Source organism: Neofelis nebulosa, chromosome 4 (assembly GCF_028018385.1).
Source record: "Neofelis nebulosa isolate mNeoNeb1 chromosome 4, mNeoNeb1.pri, whole genome shotgun sequence".
Taxonomy (NCBI): domain Eukaryota; kingdom Metazoa; phylum Chordata; class Mammalia; order Carnivora; family Felidae; genus Neofelis; species Neofelis nebulosa.
The window spans coordinates 47,197,482-47,214,382 of record NC_080785.1 but is presented as its reverse complement, the minus strand read 5'-3'; the positions used below and the strand labels follow the sequence as shown (position 1 = coordinate 47,214,382).

General features: G+C 49.1%; 1 protein-coding gene across 7 annotated transcripts in view; it reads left to right on the top strand.

The window, feature by feature from the left end:
• Positions 1-16,901, top strand: part of ADCYAP1R1 (ADCYAP receptor type I) — a 100,422-nt gene that overhangs the window by 69,775 nt on the left and 13,746 nt on the right. For 4 of the 7 annotated variants that reach the window (XM_058724678.1, XM_058724679.1, XM_058724677.1 and 1 more), the window contains exons 5-14: positions 1,471-1,491; positions 2,535-2,576; positions 4,966-5,075; positions 5,683-5,780; positions 6,244-6,376; positions 7,312-7,465; positions 7,888-7,948; positions 8,481-8,550; positions 12,553-12,644; positions 15,544-15,627. In XM_058724678.1, coding sequence (XP_058580661.1) covers positions 1,471-1,491; positions 2,535-2,576; positions 4,966-5,075; positions 5,683-5,780; positions 6,244-6,376; positions 7,312-7,465; positions 7,888-7,948; positions 8,481-8,550; positions 12,553-12,644; positions 15,544-15,627 — 865 coding nt within the window. The remainder of the gene's footprint in view (positions 1-1,470; positions 1,492-2,534; positions 2,577-4,965; positions 5,076-5,682; positions 5,781-6,243; positions 6,377-7,311; positions 7,466-7,887; positions 7,949-8,480; positions 8,551-12,552; positions 12,645-15,543; positions 15,628-16,901) is intronic. The other 3 variants (XM_058724682.1, XM_058724683.1, XM_058724680.1) reach the window with 1 other exon arrangement.

Genomic DNA, 16,901 nt, shown 5'->3' with positions numbered 1-16,901 from the left:
AGGCCAGTTCCCACCTTTCAGCTGGGACCTTGTAGCTCCTAAGAAAGGCTGCTGTCCAGCCAGTCCACACTGACTCTGGGAGGGGCCTATAGCCAGACCCTGGTCCTCACCCTACTCCTTGTGGCCATCAAGGGAAGCAGGGCACCAAGGTAGTGGGGGCAGGGAGAGGAAGCAGGGCTGGACTCCAGGCAGGTGATATCCTGAGAACTGGCCCACTGACTGCTGAGCCCTGGGTTGGAACCTTGTTTAGAGGAGGATGGAGGGATTAGAGGGATCTGAGTCACTTGTGTGGTCATGCACAGGACCTTGCCACCTGGCCCTCAGCTTCCTGTTTCACCTGCCTAAGGCTTAGGCCAATGCCCTTCTAGAACTAGAGAGTTCCAAGTTCCAGTCCACTAGGGAGTCTTGCCTACCTCCGTCCCCCACCCTGTCTGTGAGAGGCAGAGGCATATTTTCTTTCACTCTTGGGACTTTTACTCTACAACATCCCTGACCCTGCCCAGAGGGGAAGGGGCTTGCAGAAGGTGGCAGTATGTTGGGGTGCAAGGCCCCATGCAAAGACCACGGAAGCAGGGTTTAGCTACAATGCCCCACCTCCCCTCCCCCCCACTTCCCCTTGTGGAGCTTTCAGCCACACCTCCCACCTCCAGACCTGCCAGCCCAGAGGGAGGGTGGCAGTTGGGCTGTCTCATCCTGAAAACTGGGGGACTGGGCGTGACCCAGAGCAGGACAGGAAATGAATTTGAAAGCGGAGACAAACTCAGGAAGCGCTGGGGTGCGGGGTACCATGTGCATGGCGGGGCATCAGGTGTGGTGACCGCAGGTGACTCAGCCGCATCTCTGATGCGTTCCTATGGAAACTACCTTCATCACTTCCTCCGTGCATGTATTCCTCTCATTCATCGTTTACTTGAAGTTTCTTACACATCCACTTTGAGTCAGGTACCATGGCAAGACTGCTGCTTTTCAACAACAAAAAAGGCAACATGAATCAGCAGTAAATTAAGATTTTAAGATTTAAGACCTTCGCGCTATATCCCTCCCTCTGGCAATTGCATGATGAATGTGTTATTTACACCTGATTCTTAATGGCTCATTAAGGCAGGGCCTTTTAGCATCTCTGTTCACAAAGCTGGATCAGTGAGATTTGCCTTAAATAGTTAGAAAGTTGAGAATGGCATTTCTCCTTTTGTTTTGCGGTTTCCAAGGCTGAATCTGTTCGCTGTAGTAGTTGTTGCTTTGCAGGTTACTGAAGATACAAGAGCACTGATCTCTCTCCTCCTCTCATTTCTCCTTAACTGGGTCCCGTGTCTGGCCCACCCCCAGCCTGTAGTCCTCATGGCCTTGGGTCCTCAGCAGAGTCTGGGAGTAGGGAGCAGGAGAGGGAGGAAATCGACAGGACCCAGTGAGAGCAGACTCACCATTAGCCCCCTTGTTCACCTCTGTGTTGTCTCTCTTTCTCTGTTTCAGTGTGGGAGATGGAAACCATTGGTAAGAGGAACCTTGGAGAAGACAGGCTGCTGATCATCTATCTGTCCATCTGTCCATCCAGCGAGAGCCCAGTTCTGACTGCTGGGAATGGGTGGGGGCGGAAGCAGAGGCTTATCAGAGACCAGGTTCTCCCCACACCAGCCACCTTTGGCCATCCGGGAGGTGGGGGACACAGGCAGATGGAAGGCACAGGTGCCTTGGTGTTGGGTGCTCACGGGCTGATTTGGGAGTATGAGACACACGCATGGAGGGGTTGGAAAACGAGCCTACCCGTGTGCCCAAGCATACATACAGGCCTGAATGTGTGTGTGAGCCCACGTAGATACTGACATCCTCGGTGGCTGTGAAGTTGAAATGTAGGGCAGGCTTGAGAGCATGGGAGACCTCGCTATGCAGTATGCAGGCGGGATAATGAGTAGGTCCAGAGAGGCTTCCTGGAGAGGGTGGCATGTCAGCTACGTGTTAAAAGCAGGACTTTGAGAAGTGGAAAGGAAACGAGGGTTCATTGCCAGCAGGGGATTCTTGATAAGAAAGGATGGAGGTGAGAATAAAGAGTCAGGAGAAAGAAAAAAAAAATGTCTGAGGATGAAGTCCTGGGGTCATCCAGGATGAGATAGGTTTGGGGCTGAGATGGAGGCTTGCAGACCAAAGAAGAGACCCAAGGCCGGGACCCATATTGCTGCTCCTTGCCTTTTTCTGGAAAAGGGCCAGTCATCCTTTTCCATTCCCCTCCCAGTCCAGAGGCCCTCCCACCTTCCTGACAATATCCCGTTTCCACTTCCTGTTGCCCAGTGGGGAGAACTGAGTCATGGGCCATCATTAGCATCACGGAAATACAAAGCAAATGAGATTGATGCTAGAAGGCATGGTGTGTCAGAGCAGTGTGTGGCTGCCATGTGCGCTGAGGCCTTTTGGCTAAGACCCCACCTCTGGCGTCTGGACCAGGGATGGCCTTGGGCTACCAGGGTGGAGAGTATACCATGCATGGCCCCACACGTGGATGGCTGTGTGTGCTGACTCATGCCCACTTTTGTGCTTTGCAGGAGAGTTCGATTTCCCTGACAGTAACTCCTTGGATCTCTCAGGTGAGGTTATGGGTAAGCTGGGGCCAACCAGGGGCTGGCTGGAGGGAGGGCACCTGCTGACACGTGAGCTTGGGGGCCCCTATTCCAGGGCAGTCAGTGCCTTTCTGTGGCTGTGTGATCTTTGACAGGTCGCTCTCCTTCTCTGAAAAAGCTGTGGATTTTCTCCAGGGAAACTTGCCCTCGTGTGCTCAGATAGAACATTGTGCATATAATTTCCAGGAGTGCAGATGTCTCAAAGCTTCATTGTGGACTCCCAAGTACAGATCCCCTAGATCAGATGGCCCCTGATAGTTTGGAACTTCCAAAGGTGCAGTGGTGGTTCTCGAACTTTCACTGTGATCTGTCACCTAGTGAGCTTATTAAAACTCAGATTCTGGGGCGCCACCCCCAGAGTCTCTAATTTAGTAGGCCTGGGGTGAGGCCTGAGAATGTTCATTTCTAGCCAGTCTCCCAGTTGCTGCTTGATGGGCTGGTCTCGGGGAGGGGGCCCACTTTGAGAACTACTGCCCTAAAATTCTGTGCTCCTATGAAATTGCTGGGGCAAAATAGCCTAGTGAAGTAGGCACAGCCACTACAAGTTTTTGACATTCTGGAGAGTACTCCATCTTCTGGAGATTTCCATCAGAACAATAGAGTGGCAAATTCGTGGAATAGTTCTGAACAAAATGGTTTACACGCTTCTGTGCCCACACTGTCTTCTAAAAAGAAACAGAGAAAGAAGGAAAATAAAAGAAAGGAAATGGCTTCTACCTCTAGGACACTTTTACAAAATTGCTTTTCAAAGCAGCTTCCCTTTCCTCTTCCCACCACCCTGATGTGGGCAAAGCAGAGAAGAGATGAGGTCCAGAAATGAGAAGGGACTTGGCCAAGGCCCTGATTCCCCCAGGACATGCAGACTTTCAGTGGGACTTGGAAGGAGGTCGCCAGCCAGTAACAGCCTGACATGGATTTGCTGGAAGAAAGAATTTGGCATCAAAATGTGGGACAGAAGTGACTCCTTCTTTCCCTGGGCCTGGCAGACGTCCTCCTCATCCTGTGTCACAGGACTCCAAACTCGAGAAGCAATGGAAACCAGTAATCCCCCACTCGGGGCAGAGCTGTCTTCTATGGAAGGGGTCACCCACCCTCTGCTGCTTCCCAGAGTCCCAGGAAGTATGTTTCTGACTCTCTTGGTAAAAAAGAATTGGCCCCAGCTCTTCCAACTCAGCTGGAAAGGACATGAGGTTGGAAAAGTGCGGAGGGGTTTCTGGTCTTGGTCTCTGCCCTTTCCTCCTTCCTGAGCTCCCCAGAGGTGGCCTTGGCCACAGCAGGGGGATCCTTCCAGAAACATGGGTTCTGGAGCCCCCTTTTCCATAGATGTTACCTGTTGTACACAATTTTCTGGCCCCTGAATCCTGTAAAAGAAAAAAACATTCCCATGTGTCCTAATACACCAGGTAAGCTCCCAGAAAGCCAGTCTGGGGACAGGGGACAGCCTGGGGCCACACTCAAGTGCAGGGATGGAGGCGGAGGGGGCTGCTTGCCTTCTCCCCTCCATGGGGTATCTGTGGTTCACCCTTACAGTCAGGAGAGGGGAGGATGAAATGAGCAATCATTAAAGGCTAAAAGGCCCCAGGCGGGGCAAAAACCAATCTAGATTCCACTCTGTAGACAGGAAATGACTCCCTCTGCGCTGGTGTCCTGCAAAATGGCCTTTAAAGTCTATCAAAAGAAAATTAAAGCGCATTAGTGACAGAAAACAGACCTCTAAACCTGGGAAGACAAAAGTTTTTTGTTTGTTTTTTTTTAAAACTTAAATACATATCTTAATAAGATCTGGCGCTAGGTTAATGGAGGTCTGGTCCTTGTTAATTAAGCAAGCCGTGTGTCCCCTTTGTGCGGATATTGCTGCTGGAAGGCTCGCAGCTCCCCATGTATGACAGGAGCTCCTACATCACAGACACCTGAGGTGGTTACTGGACCAGAATCTGGGGGTTGGAACACAGCGGGGTTTGCAATGATGACCTCACATCATTCTTTTCTGCCCATTGCAATTTGACAAGTGCTGACGCAGGGCCTAGGCAAGGGGCTCAGGCCTTTCCCGGGTGAGCATTTGCCAGTTCCAGAAGAGGAGGAGGCTGGACTCAGCCTGGCTCGGTCCCCTCACTGCTTGTTAAGAGATCTGCAGTGCCTGGTCCTCCCCAGTGTCCTTTGTGTAAAGGCTTAAGGGCACCAGCAATCACTATTTTCCCTCAGACACTGGAAGATTTTGTGAACCTTCAGTCACCATGCTTCCCGGATGGGCATATGGGTTTCCAGAAATTGCCACTGAAGAAGTAATTTTCCAGTGAGAATTTCAGGGTCCTTTTAAATCATTTCCATGCCTCACTGAGTTTTTGTTCTACTGCAGACATGAGGGTGGTGAGCCGGAACTGCACTGAGGATGGATGGTCGGAGCCGTTCCCTCATTATGTGGATGCTTGTGGGTTCGATGAGTATGAATCAGAGACCGGGGACCAGGTGAGTATCTGTCCCCACCTGGAGGTGGTGGGGGTGGAGCCGAGGAGGCCCGTAGCAGGGTGTTCCCAGCAAAGGCCTTGGCTCCTATTGGGACTCCAGGAAGGTCAGGTCCCCAGGCAGTCCACGAGCACCTGCTGTGTACCCAAGGCGGATACACAGAGGGCAAGACTTTTATTCATTCATTCTGGGCCAAGAAGCATCTGGTTTGCTGTCTGAGTTCCTCCAGCCCCCACCACATGTCCCCTACCTCTCTGGCTACTCTTCTAGGGTGCTCATCCTTCCTGTGGCCCGACAACTGAAAGGTTGATGCTGGGCTCAGCAGGGGGTCTCCTGGACACTTCTCCAGGCTAAGGCTATTCTGATTGGTTGGTGCCCCTCTATTTAGCCAGCATTTACTGAATGTCAGCAGAATACAGACACTGCAGAGGGGGGTAAAAAACTCATGGGGGATGGGGTGAGGGGCAGAGTAGTAGAGGGAGAGGAGGAGGCAAGAAAGAAAGGAGGAGCTGGGTAGTGGTCCCCGAGGTGGGAAAGCCCTGGCCTGAGGGGGCTGGGGGATTGGGGCAAGCCCCGTGTGGAACGCTGAGTATTTTGTGCTTTGCTCCAGGACTATTACTACCTGTCGGTCAAGGCCCTGTACACAGTTGGCTACAGCACATCCCTTGTCACCCTCACCACTGCCATGGTCATCCTGTGTCGTTTCCGGTAAGACCCTCCCCCAGCAGTGTTTGAGCTAGTGCAGCCCACCCTAGCTCAGAGCCCTTTCTCTGTCCCACCCACTCCCCCACCCCTGCCCCTGGATATCAGCCCTGGAGGTCCCTTAGAGGGCAAGGACATTTCCTCCACCCCTAGGCTAACAGATGGGAAACTTGACCCCAGAGACAGCCACTGACGTGTCCAGGGCCACCAGCAAGGTAGACCTATGTTCCTCCCTTTTATCCTAGATAGACAGAGCTCACAGGAGGGGAAAGTCTGGCGTCTCGGAATAGTGGAGCCAGGCAACAAAGGCCTGGCAGTGAATGAGGCTTTAGAGAGGTGGGAAGGAGGTGGCAAGGTGGGGACCCCCTGAGACAAAACCGTGGAGTTGGCCCAAAGCAGACCACAGAGTGGAGGGGTGGAACAGGTTCCTTGCTTCAAGGCCTCTTCCTCCCCTGGCTTGCTGGCGTAGGAAGCTGCACTGCACCCGCAATTTCATCCACATGAACCTGTTCGTGTCATTCATGCTGAGGGCCATCTCCGTTTTCATCAAAGACTGGATCCTCTATGCGGAGCAGGACAGCAACCACTGCTTCATCTCCACCGTGAGTGAGCCGGGCCCTGGCAGGAAGGCCTCCTGCCCTCCCAGGACTCCCTTCCCTGCGACACCCGGTCATCCAGGTGTTTTTCTGCAGGTTAAGGCATTGTCCCCAGTGAATGCGGAAATCCGGGAATGACCGTGAGGTTGCTAGTAGCCAGTGAGATCCCCGTATGATGTCGTTTCCTGTCCCTCTCTCTGTACATGTACTTGGCAGAACAGATGTGGAAGGGAGAGTGGAAATGCCAAGTCCCACTTGCCCAAGAAGGAAACTAGGTTCAGAGAGAGGGCTGGCCTGGCCCCTGGGCATTTAACTAACCCGTGACAGAGCCAAGGGGCTGCTTGGCTTGGATTTTCTCCAGACTACCTCCCCAATTGTCATACCTTTTGGAGGTAAGCAGAAAATACAGGCTTTGATGGAATAAGATGGAAAGAACATCCCAGAGCATAGGGTCTTGATCCAGGAGGGCATACTTGGAGCCGGGGGGGGGGGGGGGGGGGCGGTGTCTCTCTGAGATTTCTGGGGGCCAAGAGCATTCCCCCTTGATGTCCAAAACCTTTATTTTACCAAGGAGCCTCCTGCAGGGTCCTCTGTATCCACCTTACCTGGAGGGGCTGGAGAAAGAGCAGGAAAGACCTGGGAGAATGAGCCTGGGGAGGGGAGAGAGTCCTGTGCTCGCCCCCGGCCCAACTCTTTTCTGGCATGTGTAGAGTTGCCTCCATGGGCAGCTTCGACCCAGAATCATAGGATGCTACATTTTTAACTCTTCAAATCCAGGAATGTTGAGTCTTTCAGCCCCATGGGGTGTTTGAATCCCAGCATGTCAGAGCTGTAGGGCCTTCAGGATTCTACCCGGTCCTGTTGGGCTGGATTTCCAGGGCTGGGTGGGGGCCAGCAGTGGGAGCTTCATGCCTCCCTCACCCTCCCTGCCCTCTTTGCAGGTGGAATGCAAGGCCATAATGGTTTTCTTCCACTACTGTGTCGTGTCCAACTACTTCTGGCTGTTCATCGAGGGCCTATACCTCTTCACCCTGCTGGTGGAGACCTTCTTCCCTGAGAGGAGATACTTCTACTGGTACACCATTATAGGCTGGGGTAGGTCACTGGCTGTGGCCTGGACAGGCTCAGGCCTCATGGCCAGGTACGTCCTTGGTCCCGCAGTCAGGGTGTGTTAGGTCAGAGGAGGGAGGCGCTGTCCTGCCCTGCAGCTGATGGTGTGCTTCTGGTTCTTGGACCCTTTCTTGCTCTTCCTGCCTATAGAAACCCACCATCAGAAAGAGGTGATAGGCTCAGGAGTCCTTCTGAGAAGTGAGATAGCCCAGGGTCTTACAGGTACATGAACCCCCAGGAGGCACTTAGGGTCCCCAAGACTCCAGATCTAAAAGGGAGACCTGCCCCATGGGTCAGAACCCCCTGTCTGAGTGGGGACAGCGTCTTCTGGGAGCCTCAAATCTGAGGGGAACCCAGGGCCCGTGGGTTTTCCTGTTATCACCGAGCTTCTTTTCTTACTCTCCCAGGGACCCCAACTGTGTGTGTGTCTGTGTGGGCTGTGCTGAGGCTCTACCTCGACAACACAGGGTGAGTACATACCCGAGGGCCAGGGCGAGAGCCCCGACGGGCCTCAGTGGCTGCTCTGACCTAACATTGACTGCCCACCCCCACACCCTGACCCTACCACAGGTGGACCACATGGTCACATCTCAGCCAGAACCTAGTGAGAATGTGCAGGGCTTCGGAGTCCCTCTCTACTTTTGGGCCCAGCTCTGAGTGTCTTTTTTCCTTTCAGGGAGAGGAGGAAGAGTGTTGGGGGTGAGATCACCCCTCCACAAGCCCTGGGCCTGAAGGGGGAACACGGCCCTTGCCCAGGAGCCCATTGGTGACTCCAACTCTTGTGCTCCACTTCCTGCCTTGACAGGGAGCAGAGGGAAGGCCTGGGGCACTAGAAGAACCAGAACTGGGCTCGGGTCTGCAGCATGCCTGAGCACTTTCTTTCCAGCCAGCCCCTCCTCGGAGAGCTGTAGGGGAAAAGTGCCACAGTGGGGCCAGGGGCATTGTCCTGTGGGCATCCCAACCCTGAGCTTAATCTCTCTTCTTTCTCTCTGTCTCTCAGCTGCTGGGATATGAATGACAACACAGCTCTGTGGTGGGTGATCAAAGGCCCTGTGGTTGGTTCCATAATGGTGAGTATCCTTGAGACAAGGAGGGGGGAAGAGACAGGGCCTGGGCAGAAAACAGGAGAAGAGGAGAAATAAAGAGGTCGCTTTACAAACCATCCTCTTTCCTTTTCATGGCTACATTATATTCTGGAACATGGATACACAAGTTGTTTAGCTATCCCACTAGTGTTGGACGTTTGTATTATCTCATTTTTCCTCATAACAATATGCTACTTGGAGCAGTTGTGTGCATAATTTTGAGCATGAGTATTTCTTTAGAATAAATCTCTAGAAATGGAATTGCTGGGTCGGAACGAGTACCTCTTATCATTGTCTGCACTTAAAATATCAAACATTTACATTTTTGCATACTCTTCTGGGGAATAATGGTAGCTCATCGTTTTAACGTGAATCTCTCCACATTGCTGGTGCAGTGAAGTATTTTTTTTGCAAGCACTCATTGAAAATTTGTTTTTATTCTGGTCATTACCTGTTTATTTCTTTTGCTCATTTTTCTTTTACTTGCTTTGATCACTTGTCTTTCTAACTGTTTGAAAGATAGTAATGCTTTGTCGGTTAAACACGTTGTGTGTTTACAAGACTGCATAATTTTATTACAGTCAAATTATCAGGTTTTGACTTCATGAATTCTGAAACTTATTTCTTGTTTGTGGAAGTCTTTTCCCATCCTAGGATATAAAAGTATTTTTAACTGTTTTATAACAATTTTATGGGTTGGATTATTATATATATGTCCTTAATTTAGCTAATTTTTTAAAGTTTATTTATTTTGAGAGAGAGAGAGAGAGAGAGCGAGCGCACAAGTGGGGGAGGGGCAGAGAGAGAGAGAGAGAGAGAGAGAGAGAGAGAGAGAGAGAGAGAATCCAAGCAGACTTCATGCTGTCAGCACAGAGCTTGACGTTAGCCTATGAAACTGTGAGGTCATGATCTCAGCCATGATCAGGAGTCAGACACTCAACAGACTGAGCCACTGAGGCACCCCAGTCAAGCTAAATTTTTATTTCTTTGTCTAATCTGAAATGATATCTAATCTTCCTTAGTTTTTTTCCCCCAGTTGGATAGACATTCCACCCTTTTAATTTTTTTTATTAAATAGACCATCATTTCTCTATTATGTTAAAATGTTACTTTTATCATGAACATTCAATACATTCTTCTTGTATTTAGTTCCAGACTTTCTATGTTATATTACTAATCTATTAGGCTATTTCCATGGTGAATGCCCTCTTGTGTTTGTTATTATTAACCTGGTAGCAGGTTTTGAGATCTGGTATGTTAATATCCCTTTCTTTATTCTTTTTTCCTTCAAAATTTTCTTGCACACTTACTTGTTCAAGTGAACTTTCAAATATCCTTGTCAAATGGCAAAAAAAAAAAAAAAGTCTGGTCAAGAGTTTTAGAGAAATTGCATTGAATTTATAAATTAATTTGGAGAAGTGATTTTCTTAAAAATATGGAATCTTCCTCTCCAAGAACATGACATGATTCTCCATTTATTCAGCCTTTCTCATAGAGTCATTTGTATAGCTTTTTAGTTGTCTTGTCCTATTTACCTGCAAGGTATTTTCCATTCTGTGCTTGTATTGAATCTGGGACTCATTCTGTCATTGTATGTTCTAATGGGTTACTAATAGGGAAACTATTAGTTATTGTGTATTTTTGGTTACCTTTTCTTGGTTACCTTTTTAAACTTTCTTATTAGTTCCTGTCTCTTTTCAGTTGGTTTTCATGGGTTTTCTAGGTAGAACATTACATAATCTGTAAATGAAAATAATTTTACTCTTTCTAGTATTTATATCATTTATTCCTAGGTTTTGATGAGGATGGTGTTTGCTATATAGTTTTGGGAAGTTATTCTTCATTGAACTAGGAAAGTTCCTATTCCTGGCTTGTTTTAGTGTGTATTTTTTAAAAATCAGGAAATCCAATATGTTTTGGAAACATTTTCTGGAGTGATCCCTTCCCTTCGTGATGGACGTTTATAATATTCCAATTTGTCTTCCTAATAAACAATGCTACAATGGATATATTTGTGTGTATCTTTGAATATGTGTGAATATATCTTTTAGAATTAATCTCTAGGAGTGGAATTTCTGGGACAAAGGGTACGTACATTTAACATTTTCATAGATATCAAATGAACAGAATACAAGAGTGGTCATTTCTCATGTCTTTGTTGATGTTTTGATTACTGAACTATTCACCAATCTTATGGGGGATAAGGGTAGTTTATTGTTTTAATCTGTTAATGTAACAAATATTAGTAGATTTGTTTTTTTTCCCTTGAACTTTCGGTGTAAAACCTTTATGGCCATGATCTGTTTGTTCTTTTAATACACTGCTAAATTCTATTTGTTAACATTTTGTTTGTAGTTTTTGCATTGTTCTTTGTATGTTCTCTAGTGTGTGGTGTGTGTGTGTGGTGTGTGTGTGTGTGTGTGTGTGTGTGTGTGTGTGTGTGTGTATTCATATGCTTTCTTCATTGTCTGGGATTTGGAGTAGAGTTTTGTTAGCCTAATAAGTAATTTGTGGGGTTTTCTTTTTATTTGCTTTTAAACAAAAGCAAATGAGGTAGTTTGTAAGTTACATCTTCCCTGAAGGTATTAAGAAACTGGTCTGTAAAGTTATCTGCATTTTAATGCCTTTTAATGCATCCATCTTTGATTAGTTTATTTAAATTTCTCCTAAGGACATTGCTCTACTCAGATTTTCCACATCTTCTTTTAACTTTTTTTAAGTTTATTTATTGAGAGAGAGAGAGAGGGAGAAAGAGAATCCCATGCAGGCTCCATGCCACCAGCACAGGGCCCCACACAAGGCTCAAATTCATGAACCACGAGATCATGACCTGAGCAGAAACTTGAATCAAACCCTCAATTGACTGAGCCACTCGGGCACCCTCTATATCTTCTTGATTCGATTTTGTTAATTTCTGTTTTCCCATTTTGTTTGATTTTCCCTTGTGATTTAAAATATTCTATACATCTGTTGTCTTGTCCTCCTTCTGATCCCTAAATTTGTTTAGTTGTATTTTCTCCTTTTGGATTGACTAACATTGGCAGTGAACAGTGTTCTGTGCTGAATTCCAGGTACTGTGTAGACGCTGGGCTTGTAGTGGAGATCATTGAGAGAACCCTGACGTCATAGAGCATGTTTTATCATTCTAATTGATCTGTGGAAACAAACAAACAAAAAAACAAAGCCCCCAAATAAAGTTTTTATTGATCGTCTACCTTTTTCCTATTTCTTTATAATGCATTTTTATCTTTATTAATTTCCTTCTTGTGTAAGTTAAAATTGTGGCACTTTCCCCCCTAGCTTTTGATTTGAATGCTTCATTATATTATTGTCGATATTTACTACGTTTTAGTAAGTTAGTGTCACGTTCTGCCTTTTTCTTTTCTCCAGGCACTGCTTTGGCTCCATCCAGATGATGTCACTGTATGGTCCTTTCACTGCACCTTGTTTCTATTAGTTTGCTCCCTGTCCTCCCCTTTCTGTTTACAGAGATTTTGTCCCTGATCTTCATCTGAAGGTAAATGCTGTCATTGTCGTTCCCAGGCAGCTTTTTAATTAATAATACTTATGGTTGTCCTTTCTGGTTCCCCATGTTCAGTTACTCTGAGCTTGGAGTTTCTCCAGAGGACAGCTCTCACCTCGGCAGGAGCCTCTTCTCTGTCTGTTTGGCATTGTTTTCCATCACCCCGATCCGATTTGCTTTCTCTTCTAGAAATTGCCTACTTTTCTGGCTCAGTCATGAGCCAGAAATACTCAGTTTTTCTCAGTACTCTTATGAAACTCTTTTTCTTCTATCTCTTCTGTCATTTCAGCAATAGTAAATGGGAGGTAAACAAGTGTTCTCACGTTGCCATCCTGGATTCTAAGTCTAGATGGGATTTTGACTGATCAGAGAGGGTCCTCCTGGGTCAGCAACAGTCCATGCAGAGGCGAGAGCTCTGACAAGTCTTTGCCCAGAATCATTTCTGTCTTTTCTTTGCTCTTCAGGTTAACTTTGTGCTCTTCATTGGCATCATCGTCATCCTCGTGCAGAAACTTCAGTCTCCAGACATGGGAGGCAACGAGTCCAGCATCTACTTGTAAGTACCATTGTGTGAATGCCATAGTCACTTCCAACAGCTATGTGGGCCCTGCAGTGAGGTCACAGGAGAAGGTCTAGGTTTTGCTGACAGGGTAAACCAGCAGCGGCATTTGCAAGACTTCTTTCTGATCAAAGTGCCTTTAAAATGTAGTTGCCTTGCCTATCCTTTAGCCAGCCCAGGAGCTAATCCACATGGTGATTACATGGAAGGGAAGAGAGAGAGAGAGGAAGAGATGGTCAGACCCTGTGTCACACGAGGAAAAGCAATATGGAAGACACCAGATTCCTTAGGGTAGTTAGGGTCTTAGTTGTTTCGCAGTTGGATTTCCTTTGGGGATCTTGGTTCTGTGGGAAGTTCATGAATGCCACTGGATGCACTCTTGCCTGATGTCCCCACCCCAGCCCAGTGGGGCTGAGCAAGTTGCTCAGCTCCGACTAGCGAACCAGGTGGACATTCTTGCTGGCTATTGGAAGAGGGGATTCTTTCTCTTCTCCACCTTCTTTCAGGGAAGCTCTATCTTTGGGCCTGGTCTTCCTCCTATAACTCCCTCCTCCATGACCAGAGGGACAGCTGATATGTTTGACATAGCTGGGGTTCCCCAGGCAACACTTACCCCTACACTTACCATTGAGTGTAGGGTTTTCTCCACCTCCATGGCTGTTTGGCTTTGCTTCCTACAAATCTTTTTGCAGTCACGTCCCTAACAGCTTGCCCCACTTGCTCTGCCACCCCTCTCCCAGCCTTCCACTTATTCTGAATCAGACCGGAAAGCTTCCATTTCACCCTTCTTGCCTCATGATCAGGAGAATGACCAGCTGGGTGTGTGGGGTGTGGGGACACTGCTGCTGCTGGGGGGAGATCGAACCCCTGTGGTTGGCTGGTGGGGTCAGATGGGCACAGAAAGTCTGAGGGCATTCTCTGGGGTCTGTCCATGGGCAAGGTGGAAGCCATATGTGTTGCCTCTTTAGTTTTTAAAGGAAAGAGCAGATTAGAAGGAGCTGAGGTATTCTCATGGCGTCAGTGGGGGCTTGGTCCTGTTTTCATTGGAGACTCCAACCCAATGGGGCTCAGAACCTTGAAGGCTGCCAGTGGACAAGTAGAGCAGCAGAGAGACCCCACCAGAGGGTTCTCCCCACCGGCCATTCTCCTGGATAGACGGTGTGGCAGGAACTACCCAGAGACCCATCCCAGATCCTTAGGGCTTCCCCAGAGATGCAGAACTTGCCCTGGGTCTGTGTGGTCAGCTTGGGCGCCTGCCTTGTAGAAGTCCTTCCCGTGGGGCTGGGGGATCTGCATAGGGCCTGGCTTGGTCAGCCTTGTTTCCCCTGCATTTGAGGATGATTACATTTCATTGGAAAAGACCCCCTACCTTTTTTTTTTTTGGTGTCCATTTACTGTCTTTTTTTTTCATGTTTTTGCAAGTGTTTTTTGTTTTTGTTTTTTTACCAACCCCTGCTTATCTGTATGTGTTTATGTAGTCAAAAATTTGTCATGCATATAAGTCATAAAGTCTCTAAGGCCTTGCACTAGGGGACCAGTGGGACTGGCTCCCTGTGACTGACTAACTTCCCTAGAGGGATCATTCCTACCTTAGTCTCTAGCACCCACAAAACAGAGCCCTGCCGCTCCCTTCACCTCCCTGTCTGGCGTCAGCTCTCATGTCCTATGTCTAGCCACACGGGGGACTGCTCTAGGGCCGAATGCCTCCCATGCAGTTGTTTCTGACATCTGAAGCTACTGGTAGCTAAATTGGCCTTTTCTTTCCTTTGAGCTCCAGCCTTGGTCCCCCTACACTCTCTGCTTGCTGCTGGGAAGGGTTTCTTCTTCTGGGGTTTCTGGGATCTCTTCTCTGGGAGGCTCCCTCTTCCTTCCCTCCCACAGGGACACATACAGGGGTCCAACTGCAACCTAATAAGGACACTCTGCTGACCCCAACACACCTTCACCAGCTAAGACATCTTGTGGTAGGCAGCCAGAAGCTCCCCAGGTCTGGTGGGAGGGAAGTGTGAGGTCAGGGTTTCTGAAATATTCCCAAACTGGGAGCTGTAGGATCCTGTCCGGCCTTCCTAATGCATAGACAACCATTTGTAAGAGTGATTTATACATTTAAGTACATTTAAGAACCAGCTGGTTGGTTTGCTTCTGCTGTGGACCAAAAAAGTCCCCTTGCAATCTCAGAGAATCCTCTTTGGTGCTAGTCTCAAGCCCCAAAGACAAAAAACTCAGGTGCGGTTGGCAAGCCAGGTGGGAGGGCTAACACAGGATGCGGGGCCCTTGATCCCCTGACATTTAGCAACCTACATGAGTGTTTCCAGGGTCAAGGAGACCCTGTTGGTGGAAGGTGAGGGATAATCAAGGAGACGGTGCTGCTGAGGACTGCAGGCTTTTTGCCAACACTTGCAACTCCGTCCACGCACATTTAGTGCCCACGAACACCCAGTGATCTGGTGGGCTGAGTAAGCATCCCTTTTTACAGCTGAGGGAACTAGTTGTCAGTGTAGTGCAGTGAATCCAGTAGGAGCAAGTGAAGCCATAGCTGTGGTGCCGCCAGCCCTTGGCTCTAAACTTGACTACAACATCTTTCCTGTCCTCGAGGAAATGACAGATGAGAGATGGTGTTCAATAAGTGTATAAGCAAGGCTTCCTGGAACAAACGGCCCCAATGGGATCCAGCCTTGTAGAGAACTGCCCCCCTCTCAGAGTGCTTTGGGCTGGGAGGTGTCTGCTGTGGGGGGAGGGGAGACTATCGGGGGGATGGGAAGGGGCAGGACCTGGTGGGAGAGGAGATTTCAGGGCTGTGCCTGAGTCCCCTTGGGCCACCAGAGTTATGTGTGGGGTGGAGAGGCCCCTTCAGATCTGCCCACAACAGCTTTCCGATTTTTTCCTCTGTTTCCAGAACAAATTTAAGCCTGGGAGTCCCCAAGAAAGCCCGAGAGGACCCCCTGCCTGTGCCCTCAGACCAGCATTCACTCCCTTTCCTGTAGGTTGGTTCCAGCTGCTTAGATGATAAGGGTTTGAGATGGCGCTTCTGTTGGAGGCTTGGACCCCCGTAGGGGGTGGTAGCACTGAGCCACCCACACTCTTTCACCTGGTGCTCCTGATGAAATGAGTCGCTGGCACCAGGACTTGGGCAGGGGCCAGGCGTGGAGTGTGGGCCTGGGTCAGGGCTTGGCATGTGCTCTGGCTCATTGTGGTCTGGGGTGGGGGTTAGGGCTCAGCCTGAGGCTGGGATCAGGGTTAGTCTGCTCTTTCCTGCCCTTAGCTTTGCGAGAAGCCGGCTGGCTCAGAAAAGGGAGGGTGAGTTCCCACACAGACATGGACTGTGCTGTGCTGAGACCGTCTCCAGGAGCTGGCTTTACTCCCAGCTGTCTCTCCATTACAGCATGGGCATTGGAAGCTGGGTCTGGGCTCGGGGAGAGAACCCCCATCTGTATTTCCCTCAGGGACCTTGCAGAGCAGGTCTGCACAGCCCCTTGGGTGAAGGAAGGAGATGAGAGCAGATACCATGATGTAGATAGCAGGGCTGTGACATACCCAGCGTCTGAAGGATGACCTCGACTCCACAGACAGGCTCTGTACTGGCAGAAATGCAGCCAGGAAGCCATCAGTCCAGGAACTCAGCCCACAGCCTAAGGCTTCCAGTTCACATGGGGCTCCATTTTCCACTTCCAAAGCACCCCTTCTCTGTCTAGGAGGGCCCGTCCTCACAACTCCTGTTAGGGATCAGCAGCGGGGGAACGGTTACTCCTATTTTGCAGATGAAGAAACTGAGTCCCAGAGAAGGAAAGTGACACCACCTGAGACCACCCAGCAAGTCAGTGTCTAGACAAAGCCTTGAGCTCAGGTGCCCTGACCCCCCAGGCTGGGGAGGGGGCACAGAGGGTGAGCTTGTCCTCAGTGGTGGGGGAGGAGGGAGAGGTGGGCAGAGAAGCTCCAAGATCTGCTGAGCTGAGCTGAGCTTCCGGCCAGAGTACCAGCATGGTGTGCAGTGCTTGCCTGGGGGGTGGGCCAGGGTTCTGGGGCTTTACAGCATCTTGCCATCATGAGGGACCCTATGGAGAATGTTCGGTTCAGACTGAGACCTTCTGTAGGTCTGCCAACTATCTCAGTGCTTCAGTGATCACTAGGAACAAGGTGAAATAGACAGGGATGCTGCCTCAAAGCCGCCCCACCACCACAGGATGGGGGTCTAACATTCTATTGGGCATTTCCTGGGGCTACAGCAGCTTTGCACACAAAAGTCACCAAAGCTCC